General features: G+C 38.0%; 1 protein-coding gene across 1 annotated transcript in view; it reads right to left on the reverse strand.

Annotated features, from left to right (window-relative positions):
* The window catches only part of EPYC (epiphycan), a 34049-nt gene that overhangs the window by 8459 nt on the left and 12997 nt on the right, over positions 1-12593 (reverse strand). The window contains exons 2-3 of the mRNA XM_047064946.1: positions 5220-5388; positions 45-203 (exon numbers count right to left, since the gene is read on the reverse strand). Of these exons, the coding sequence (XP_046920902.1) occupies positions 45-203; positions 5220-5388 (328 nt within the window). The remainder of the gene's footprint in view (positions 1-44; positions 204-5219; positions 5389-12593) is intronic.

Consider the following 12593-nt stretch of genomic DNA (forward strand, 5'->3'; position numbering starts at 1 on the left):
AAAAGTCTGTAAAGAAGAAATGGTATTAATGCTGTCATCCATACTTAGGCTTGCAAAATCGTTTTTGTTGATCTTTTTAATTCTGTTGAAGCGGGAATAGAAATAAGCGGTGTTCTTGGGCAGCGGTGGAATAGCATCAAGTTCATGGTCATCACAGTATACGGTGGTACTTATACATGTACACAGAAGGCAGGTTGGAAAGTCTACAAGGTAGAGGCAAATAATTATGTGTCAGTAACAAAAGCAATTTCCAAGAAATAATGTGATTAGATGTTTGTTAAATAATATTAGGGTCTCATATAGACTACCCTGGGATATTTCATATTTTATCACATAGTTTTCTATAAATAGAAATTAAAGTCAAACGTACCAAGGAAAGCTGCCATGATAATTAGTATATTCTTTGTAATGTTGTAAATTTTATTTCAAATTACTGAGTGGATAAAGTGTGGTTGTTGCTTTTATGCTTATTAGAAATTCTCCTTTCGAATGTAAATAGTAAGACTGGTTTTCATAAAGTTAAAACATCACACATAATATTTTTATTAAGTCTTTGGTTTAATAATTAAACACCTCACTGAAACAAAATCTGCTTCAAGAAAAATGACACAGTAATGATCATTAATATTAATTCACTCAATATATTTATTGAATTCTTTCTATGTAAATGATACTATGCTAGCTGGTGAAATAGTGAGGAGCACGAGGAGACACAGTTCTATTTTATGATCTTCTATGTAAGATCATATATGTTTAATTTCCCTGCTGAAAACTTTCTGCTGGATACTTACATTTCCCTCTATTGTGTGCGTATCTGCATGTTTTTATTTGTAGCGTGCTCTACTACTCCTTAGAATGTTAGCTATGTGGTAAGAACATAATGTATTCATTTGAAGTATTGGCTTAGGATGTTAATCACACAAATAAATAAAATGGTAACTGTGAAAAATGTCATGAAATATATGAGCATAAAATAGGGGAATCTGACTCAGTCTGACAGTCATGGTTCTCTGAGGAGGTGATAACTGAGTTGAGATCTGCAAGAACAGAAGGAGTTAACCATCCAAGTGGGAGGAAAGAGTACCCAGGCAGAGGAAGCAGCATTTACAAAGGCCCTTCACTTTGGAGGGACTAAAAGATGGTCCATGTGTCTATAGCACAGACAACATTGAAATGTATGGGGCAGACCATGCAGAAGCCATATAGGCTGTGCTATTACAGGTTTTGTTCCTTATCCTAAGGATGGGCAAGTTATTACATGATCAGATTTGCACAGATTAAGAAAACACTCTGCTTGAAGTTGTCGTAGAAGACTGAGGGAGGGCAAGTGGACAGAGTGGAGATGACTTGCTGTCTAGATAAAAGATGATAGTTGCTTGGTTGGGGTCATGGTGACATGTTGAAAAGGCAACATATCCAAAAGGTATTTGTGAAGCTGCGTTATGTCTCAACACATTGATCTATATTTCTCTATCACATGTGCACACACACACACACACACATACACACACCCCTCCTTCACTCTCTGTTTAGTGGTCATGTAGAGGACAGTGAGCTTCAAAGGAAGACAGAAATGCAATGACCAGAAGGAAAGGAGCAAGATAAGATGGGGAGATATTATGGAGGCCAAATGGAGAGAGAGAGTTTAAAGGAAAAGGGAATAGAAAACATTCTAAAGCTGCTGAGATGTCAGGTAATTTAAGGACTGAAAATGTCTTTTGGGTTAGTTACTGCGGTGGTTATATACAACTTCAGTAACAGCTACAGAGTGATGGGGCTAGAAGCCAGATTAACAGCCAATTGAGGAGGGAGTTGAGGGTGAGGAAGTAGTTACATCAGATATAGACAATGCTAGTGAGATGTTTAACTGTGAAGGAGGAAAGAGAGATGGTGATAAGTATAAGCAAATATATATGCAGTGTGTAAATTGACTGAAGCAGGAGAAATTTGTAGAAAGAGATCCAAAGTAGAATTTGAAGATCAAAAGGATCCTGAGAGGGCGGTAAGACATGGACTCAAAGCCACAGTGGGCAAGATCGCATCCTGTATTTGAGAGGACAGTCTATCTGTTGTGAAAGGAGGACAGGGAGATAAGGTGTGTGCATGTCCATGTAGGTAAAGATTACATCTCAAAACAGAAAGACCAAGAGCTGCTGACCAGAAGATTGCATTTTCTCTGTTGAGCAAGAGGCTTGTCTCTCTGATGAGCTTGAAGAAAAAAGGGAGGAGGAGGAGAAGGGTGGTTAAGATGTGAGATGGAGAATGTGCAATAGCCATGAGAGAAACTAGACGAAAGTGATGGAAGAGCTTCCTTGCAATCGCTCAGTGATCAGTTCATCCCAGTTTAGCTGGGACTTTCCTGGTGTTAGCCTTGAAACCCCCCCACTATGGGACGCCTCACTCCCAGGCAGACCCGGACATTTGGTTGCCTTCGCGGAGGGATCTACTTGTGGTTTGTGATCAAGGATTATTAGTGCGCTTACTAAGGTCTTATTGTTATCATTAAGTAGGGAAATTATTTACAATAACAGCTCTGGGAATGAAAACTATTTTAGGAATGGAAATCTAGGAAAGAAAATTTAAGGGGAACTATAAAATATTGAACACTTGCTAATTTTCAATTCATTATAAATTAATATTTACCACATATATATCTTTTTAAAATAAGTATTTGATTCTTCTATATTTTCATTGCCTTGCTAATTTAGCAGTAACTGCTTAAGGTAATTTATATATATTCACACCAGTTACATTTTAATTCTAACTTTTCCACTCATAACCCAAGCCTATTTTATATGGCTTCAGAAAATTATTTTTAGAAATTTGTATTCATAGTAAAAAAAATGATAGTTTGATTAATACTCTAAATAGTTCCTTCCAAGCTATTGAGCTATGATGCATGTATAAGATTTAAATTTAATTTTAAAGTTTAGAATTTCTGGTGCTGATTTTTCTGTGGAAATTAAAATGTGAATTAAAATTTTAACTTCATCGCTTCTCAGCCTTTTGGCTAAGGTCAAGTGTAAAATTTTAACGTCATTACTCACCCTCAGACTACTTGGCAGATAACTTTTTTTTTTTTCTAAAGCCATAGATTTTTTTTTATGGGTTCAAACCTGACACTATTGAGCCATAATTTCAAAAACTAAACACAATTTTCAAAATCCAAAGCTTTTGGAAAGATTGGGCGTTATGTTTTTCTGTTGTTCCTGGCTTGGCCGAAAGACCTGAGTATAGGTAACAGTGCCAGATCAGTCAACGTCTGACGGATCTGAAATCACTTAAAAGTGAGTGACGTTCTATATATGTCTAATTTCCCTGCCGAAAACTTTCTGCTGGATACTTACGTTTCCCTCTATCGTGTGCGTATCTGCATGTTTTTATTTGTAGCGTGCTCTACTACTCCTTAGAATGTTAGCTATGTGGTAAGAATATAATGTATTCACTTGAAGTATTGGCTTAGGATATAGGGGTCGCTATTTGCATCTCAGCACAGCCAAGTACCACGGCCATGATCTTGCACAACTTTATCCTATGTTGGAGTTTTAGTTGTCCTATTTGTAAAGCGGAAATAATAATAGTACAGAGTATCATTCTGACTCTTCAAAGGGTTAATATACATAAAATGTTTTAGCGGTTGGCGTATAGGCAACATTTTACAAAAGACAATCTTTTACATCACTTACTGGTGAACAGTTAAAACCCGGTAGAGGCAGAGAGTAGGTTGGTGCCTACCAGGGGCTGGGGAGTTGCTGCTCAACACATGTAAATTTTCGCTTGTGCAAAATAAGTCAGCTGTTGAGGTCTGCTGTACAACATAGTGCCCATAGTTAGCAAACCTGTATTGTGCACTGAAATATTTGTTGAGAATTTTAAAAAATAAGCTCTTTTATCAATAGTGGAGTAACGAGAATAACATTTATTATGTTACTGTGGGTCAAGGCACTAAATTCATTCATTCAATTCTTACAACAACTCTACGAAGAAAGTTGTATTATTTGTTATCCCACATTTTGGATGAGGAAACTAAGGCAAAATATAGTGAATGTCTTGCTCAAGATTGTGTACCCAGCAAGTCCCAAAGCTGGGATTTGAATGCGCTCCCCTGCTTTCTCTCTCCATATGTTCTGTACAGCCTTTTGTCATATTACCTATTACACATTATTGCCTCTCCATTTGTTTACACGTCTGTCTCCCTGTACTGGACAAAAATATCCATGAAAACAGCAGTCCGTTTTAAGATAAGTTTCGTAGCTCCAGAAGTTTCAGTCCAGAGACACTCTCTGTACTAAATAAACCTTTGCAATGGGAACTCTGCTCATTTTTGTACACCCCCTCACTATGCCATTCTCTGTGTGTGAAACTATTCTGGTGTGAGTCCACTTGAGTGCCTCCAGGGGTGACATGGACGAATTCTAACAAGAAACATAGATCATAGAATCACATCTAGCCTCGGGAACTCCTAACGGCCGTGGCTTAGGTCACCCTCAGGCTGTACAAGATGGAGTTCAGGGCTATGGAATGCCTTCCTCTCTGCTGCTCCCTAGGACTGAGTGAGAGAAGAAGACTGTTCCAATAAGTACACAGACAAGAATCGAAACAGGCTTGCTTTAAACTCAGTGTGTGACACTAACAGCTGCATGATCTCCGACAAGTTCCTACCATTTTTGAGCTATTAACAATGAAAAGATTAATCCTCACACCTTTACACGCAGGTGGTGGTAGTCAAGTGAGAGAATATGAAGCGCTGAGCCTTATGGCCCACAGGTAGTATGTGCCCAGTCAATGTAAAATATTAGTATTATTGCCGTCAACCCAATCAGCTGTCATTACCTTATCACCCTGAACTGCTGTGGCCTCATCTGTCAGACATCGATTCTCATCTTGCTAACAGTATACTCTTTGTTCTAGAAATGCGTTCCACCACAAAGATTTTGAGTCACGATGCTAGGCGAATGTTTTCGTCCCCAGATTTGGCTATTTGATCATTTCTATCATGGCAAAGCTTATTTAATTATTAAATTAATTATCAAAACGGCTTTTTATGAATTATTAAAACTCCTTTACATTTGAATGCAAAATACATATCTCCTGCTTCAAACCTAGCCTGTAGCAAAACTTTCTCTGTGAGTCATGTGGACTGCCTATGGCCTTGGAGCTTGACGGTGTTGCGGTATGACCAAGTGGACTTCATTCACATCAGCTTTGATGGACCTGACCTTCATTGGTGTGTGGGCCCAGAACCCCAGTGAACTCAGGCTCCTGTGGGGAAGAGCCATCGATAAGTCTAGGGGTGGACTCCTCCTCCTCTTCTTCAGCCTCCTCTGGCTGTGGGGGTGGGGTGAGAAGCTCTCTGTTCCCAGAAGGCATCACTGTGGCTATTTCAATCTGGAAAAGAAACAAAATTTCACCAGGAAGCCTCAACCCCCCTGTGTGGTAGGGACCCAAATTTTAAATGTATCCATTTTTTTTGCCACAAGAGGGCACTGGTGTTCTGAAGTTCAACACTACAGGACAGCTTGCCAGGGAGGGCTCATGTGGTTCTAGTTACTGTTATTGTTGGGTTTAATTAATTTTGTTTCTCAAATCTTAGTAACAATTTCCAATGCCCATTTTTTGAGGGGGGGGGTGATTATCTTGCTCTTTAAAACATTCTTATATGATTATTTATTTTTTAAAAACCTCATTTATTGTTTTATAAATACATAGCATTGCAAGAATGCATTATTGTTGTGGAAGATTTAAATTAATCCAGGAGTGTGCAGAATAAAATCCCAAAGTCCCCTTCACCCTGAAGCCCCGATTCCACTCTGCTTGAAGATAATCACTATTAAGAAATTAATGTGTATGCTCCGGTCCTTTTCATCCTTAGTTTCCTAGATTCAAATATTCTGTTTCTTTACAATTTGCACTTCCAATAGTTTTACTGAGAAGTGTCCTTTCTACTAAAATGAAAAAAATATGTATGGATATATGAAAACGATATGATTTTATCATGTGCAATTTCTCATATACTTCCAATTTTAATTTGAGTAACAAGTATTACCAACAATATTTGGGTTTGTTAAAATTGGCCTTTGTGAGAGTTTTGACAATAGAAGGCATCTGTTAAAATGGAAAAAAAATACTCAAATATTTTTTCAGAGATTATATTTTAGATTATACATGGTGTTCTTTTCTTGCATATTTTAGGTAATGAGTTACTACTGCTTTTAAGGACACCATTTGCATTTAGAATAACCGCTTACTCTCAAATCCCTTCCCGTGTCTCAACGTCTATTCCTTTGCATTACTTAATAAATATCTACCTTCCTGACAATCTTATAACCTTAGGCAGGAAATCTGCTCAAGATAGTTCATTGGCAACATGAAGGACACACTTTGGGAGTCTACTTTCCTGATGGCATCCAGAAATCTCAGATTCTCCTTTTACTACCCTTATATGGCTGCTTGATTCTTCCCACCTTTCTTCTTTATTCACATTTATTAAATAAGCAAAAAAAAAAACCCACAAATTACCTTTTAATGTATTTAATGTCAAATGGTATGCACAATATTACTTTCATGTATGAAATAAGTATGTAATTAGACCAGATATTTTGGTATTTTAGATAGCTGTTTCAGGTAATCGTAATATACTTAAAATTAGATACATTTATTATTTAATGTTATTTTTAATAAATTTGAATGCGTGGCTTCACAGATGAAAATTAAAATTACTCTTTTAAAGGAACACTAAACTTTTTTGTCAGTTCACACTTCTGAATTGTGTCTTTTTCTGTTTCTGGAGAGTCTGTCCCTTTCAGCCCTTCTTCCCTGTATTGTAGTGACTCCACCAGTTTCCTGCCTATCCAAGCCCACTACATGGTACACTCTGAGTTACATATTTTATCTTTGTAACTCAAGGCTGTAGCATAATAGATGATCAACAAGTACTTATTAAATATAAGCTTGCTTGTCCAAACTATATCTAAGTCACAGCTTTATATTTAACTTTAGTGATTTTACTGAATGTGTTAATGCCCACTTTAATGCATTTTAAAGCATGAAATCAAACCAAAAGCGTCTCATACTGTATTTGGTGCATTAGGAAGCCATACGTGAAGATATTGTAACTCTTGGCCAGAAATCTCCACTTGAGAAGATTGGGCACACTTCCTTAAGCAGGGAGACATACGGTTTCCATCTGCAGAATCAGAATGAAGCAGATTTAGAAGGAATAGATCTGCAGAGACCAAAAGGAGGCTCCAGGAAGAGCGGAAATTGAGACAGATGTTTCATGGAATGGAGGCAGCCTAAAGGGAGAAACACATTCCAGACACGTCGCCTTGAATCTTTAGCTTTGTAGGAAAAATGTTTGCACATACTTTCTACAGATAATTGTTTTTCCACTGATTTGATGCGAAGCCGTAAGATCTCACTTGCCATCCGGTATAATGAGGCAAAAAACAGCTTTTGTGCTTATCAAAACCCGTTTTGTTCATGCTTACTTGCTAATAAAATGTGAACGTTGAACCATTTTGAAGACCAAGGGAAAGGAATGCCTTTTCAGTTCAGCAAAATTACAGAACTATAAACTCAAAGTGCTGTTCCTGGTAAGCTTTTCGCATTGCAGACACATTTATTCTCACTATTGAATAGAAATGATTTAAGCTTCTGTCTTTTTTCCCCCTTTCTTTTAACAATTTTCGTACTGCGATATGAAGTTGTGAGGCAATGCGTGCAAAGAAATGTGGCCAGGGAAGCACAGCCACCTGGCTCTCCATGTGGCTGACTTTTATGCTTATCCTGCAGAAACCTAAATTTGGGAATCAACACAAATAGCCAGAAAACATCCCTGCCCCTTTTTCTTAGGCTACAACTGGCAACACTCAAATGCAAATATAACTGAGCCTGTGATATAAATCTTCATTCTTCCCGAATGTTCCTCTGTTGTTTTTCCTTTTACCTCCTTGTTTTACTCTGACCTGTTGTTTTTGTTTGTTTGTTTTTCTGTTTTTTTTTTTTTTTACTGAATTCTTTTGATCTGTTTATTATGTTTACCTGGATTTTACAAACACAATAAATACAAAGGGTCACTCCTGCACATGGCCTCAAACTTAGCCACCACTGTGCTTGCATATCTTTTTTTTTTAGGTTTATTTATTTATTTTGAGAGAGAGAGAGGGAGACAGAGAGAATACCCAACCAGGCTCCACACTGTCAGCACAGAGAGCCTGATGTGGGGCTTGAACCCACGCCCTGTGAGAGCATGCTTTTCGCTGAAATCAAGAGGTGGACACTTAACCGACTGAGCCACTCAGGTGCCCCTATATCTTCTTGACATAACACCAGCAAGGCACGTCTCTGAGTTGACTGGGGTGCAGGAAGCTTTTTCTTTTTCTTTCTTTTTCTTTTTTTCTTTTTGAAAGAGAGAGAGCTCACACAAACTAGAGAGAAGGGCAGAGGGAGAGAGAGAGAGAGACAGAGAGAAGAGAGAGAGGGAATCTTAAGCAGGCTCCATGCTCCTCACAGAGCCAGACACAAGGCTTGATCCCACGACCCTGGAACTATGAACTGAGCTGAAATCAACAGTCAGATGCTCAACTAACTGAGCCCCCCGGGCGCCCCTAAGCTATCCTCTTGTTTACCTGGCTTTAGAACTGTAGTCATGGTGGACATAAACTATCTACATAAAAGAGTACATCTGTACCAGAGATGACAAATGCATAGCCCACAGGCAGTGACCTGGGTAGAGTGAAGTGTCAGCAGATGTCAGGTTAGAGCGATAACAGTGCCAAAAAGAGTCATCAGGCCTACCTTGGCCTCTGCACCTTTCACAGCCTTGACTCCATGTAAGCCCAATACAATCCCTGGGAAAAGGGGTCTGAAATAACTCGCAAGGGTCTTAGATGGGGTCCCTGCCCCCTGGAGACATAAGGACTCACAGTGAAGAATGATTCACTTACATTTCTTGGACCAGGTTATGTGTACTGAGACTTTTACCAGCAATATTTATCTCATTATCAATAATACTGTGAAAGATTTCAGACTTTCATTCTCCAATAATCAGAAGAGGTGTCCACAGAAAAATCTTCTAAAAGCACTCAGCACCATTTTAAGTGATAACATTTGGTTTTAAACAAATTTAATCAAATCCACTTGTCTCATCCCAAAGCACATCTAAATGACCTGGAGGAACATTGTTACCATTGAGTCTACTTAATGTATTTGTCTTAAGTTCATGGTAAAAATATGAAAAAAGAAGTGTGTTCGGAAACAAGAGCCACACTTCTCTTCCTAATTGCCTCCTTTGCCAGGAACCCCGTCACTACAGACTCTTGCTGAACATGCTGCTTATACTTGTTTAGGATGATGGAGAGTCATTTGCTGCTGCTAAGCATGTGTTTCAACTAAAAAAAACATAATGTATGTGTGTGTGTGTGTGTTTTAATATTTTGATATCTTTTGATCTCAGCACTTAAACTGAACTTAAGTTTCCAAAGAAGAACTTAATGAAAATGTCACTAATGTGTGATGGAAAGAATGCTATGAAAGAATTCAGGATACTCAATGGATTCCTACCTTCATGAATGGATGAAAAGATCACTGAATGAAAGAGTGAATTGTAAATGATGGAAGTTTTGCCAGTCTTTATGGTTACCTAATCAACCAGAATGAATGTCTATGCCAAACATTACATTTAAGTAATGATCATTATGTCCATTTTCCCTGTTAGTATTATTTTCTAAACATCTATCAATACCATTTTTTTTTCTATGTCTATCATTATGGCCAGAATCTAAGTTGCTACCTGTCTTGCCAGGAATACAGCAATAGTCTACTTACAGGAAGTTGGCATCTCCTCCATTATATGTTCACTCTCTAATGAGAATAAAAGCTCTTTAAAAGACAGAACTGATCACTGCCAACCTCTGCGTAAAATCTTTAAATGGCATTTTATTGTTCTTAATAGCCACAAGAACAGTGGCCTTGCAGAAGCAAGGTAACATATTGGTTTGACTGGATGAACTTGACTCTGGCCTATCTGTGAGATCTTGGGTGAGGGACTTTGCCTCCTAAACCTCAGTTTCTCTACCTGTAAAATCCTGGTATATATAGTATATAGTACAGCTGTGTTAGGATGAAAATGTTAATACACAGAGTAAGTGCCATGGAAATTTATTATTAATTGTATTTGCTATTTTTATTTTTGCTGTTTTTATTTTATGTTTGTTATTATTTTTTTAATTTTTAAAATGTTTTTATTTATTTTTGAGACAGAGAGAGACAGAGCATGAGCAGGGGAGGGACAGAGAGAGAGAGGGAGACACAGAATCCGAAGCCAGCTCCAGGCTCTGAGCTGTCAGGGCAGAGCCCGACGCGGGGCTCGAACTCACGGACTGTGAGATCATGACCTGAGCTGAAGTCAGACGCTTAACCGACTGAGCCACCCAGGCGCCCCTTATGTTTGTTATTATTAATAAAATAAATTCAAAACTCTCTGCCTCACAAGGTTCTGCATGGCTTTGCCCTTCTAGTGTTGCCTTCTTCCATTTCATACAAACTCTGATCTTTTTTGGCATTGCCCATCTTTAATTTCTTATGCTCCTTTTTCTAGAAGACGTTTGCATGTGCTAGTTGTTCTGCTTGGTATTCCCTCCATCCCTTAGCTTCCCCCCCCCAATATTATTTTATTTTATTTTTTAACAGCTTTATTGACACTACAGTAAATCCTGAAAGACAAAGAAAGCAAAAGCATGTGCACACTGAGATCCCTGGTGACTCATTGATATTCACTTAAGAATGAAGATATAATTGTTCCTATTGCAATACAAAAAAATAATGCATATTTTAGTGTAAATACTGATAGGGTCAGGGAGAGGGTCGCAGTGAGGTCTCCATTCCAAGAAGTCACTTTAGATTGTTCTCATGATATAAAACTGACCTTAAAAACGCGCAAGAAAAGACCGTTTCACCAAGGCTTTGAGAACAGCTTCCTGACTCTTGACTTTTTAGTGATCATAGTATAGCTAAAGAAAAAGTAAAATGAAGAGAGTGACAGCCTAAAAAAATCGAGTTCAGGAAAGAATGATTTGTTGTTGTGTCCAGCATTGTTTGGAGGAGAGAAATCTTAAATGTGTTGGCCATAAGCAGCAGTCACTAAAGAGATCATCTCTGGTATGGAGAAGAGAAGTTTTACTGGATCTCATAATCTGCTAGATAAAAATAACTGGCATGGACTGAACATTCACTCTATGTGAGAAACTGTTATGTTCTTCCCATTGATTCACATGTAATTATCAGAACAGCTCTTTGTAGAAGGTGCAGTAATTGTGCACATCTAATAGATTTGTAAACTGAGAATGGGAGATGGGAGGGCTAAAATGAATTGTCTGAGGTCACACAAATAGTAAGACCAGGATTTCAATCTAATTAGTCCTGCCACAAGACTGCTTGATTTACTTAATTTTGAACCTGTATTCAGCCAAATAAGTTTCTGCTGAATAATCTTGTTTCTTAGGAAACTTCCTTCTGAGAAAGAGGGGATCTGGATCAGGGAAGTGAGCCTTACCACTGGGAAATGGCTTCACCTTATACATTCATAAATGGACTATCTTGTCAAAATTTCAAGCCTCATGTAGTTTTTGCTGGGCATCATTCATCAACCTACAATCTGATTTGATCATCACTGATTATGTTAGTCAGTTGCTGATCCTGAAGGCGAAAGACAATACCAAGGCCACATTGCCCTGTGGGAGCTCTTGACAGTCATTCAATCCTCCCCTGAAATTGACAAGTGTGAGAAGCATCATATAATACCAACATAGGTGGATTGTAAAATTCAAGCAGCATTTATTGTAATTCTAACTTTTTTGAGAAATAGGTATTATGTCAGAATGAAGCTTTAGTCTGGTTAAACTTGATGGCTAAGACAATTCCATGCATTCACCACAGTTTCATTTTCCTCCTGGGCATTCAGCTAAAGTTCATTCTCTACTTTCCTTGACTCTAGATCGGGTCATGTCGTTCGTTCTAGCCAATTGAATGGGAAAAGAAGTAATGCACCACATCTGGTCCAAATTAGTGAAGCGCAAGTATACTTTCTCCATCTGTCAACAGAAGATACTAGTGTGACCTTGAAGTCCCAAGGTGAAGATGGTGAAGTTCTAGCATGAAGGAAGTTTGAATCCCTAAATAACTACTTGGAGGACAGTAAACCTATTGACCTGCATTGGACAGTCATGTCAGCAAGATATAAATTTTTATTGTGTAAAGCCACTGGGATTTTGGAGTTGTTTGTTACAGCTGCTAATGTAACTTGCCTTAACATAGATCTTTTAAATTTTTGTTTTCTTATCCATATCTTAATCATACTGAGGGAACAATTTTTAATATTGTTATGGGTTGATTTACCTGGCACAGATCACTGAAATTCGAAAACATAAACGCATTTTGTGTGCGTGTGTCACTCAATCCTCTCTGATTTCTTTCTTACAAACAACTGTTCTTTGATTTTGCTTATTTGGTAGAATACTTAATGAAATGGTATACTACCACATTTGAGTGAATTCACAATTATTTCAATTCACTTATTTTTAAAGCTCAGTATT

This window comes from Lynx rufus, unplaced genomic scaffold, assembly GCF_022079265.1.
Source record: "Lynx rufus isolate CCGP_SWC_20201006 ecotype Redwood Valley unplaced genomic scaffold, mLynRuf1.p SCAF_7, whole genome shotgun sequence".
Lineage (NCBI taxonomy): Eukaryota > Metazoa > Chordata > Mammalia > Carnivora > Felidae > Lynx > Lynx rufus.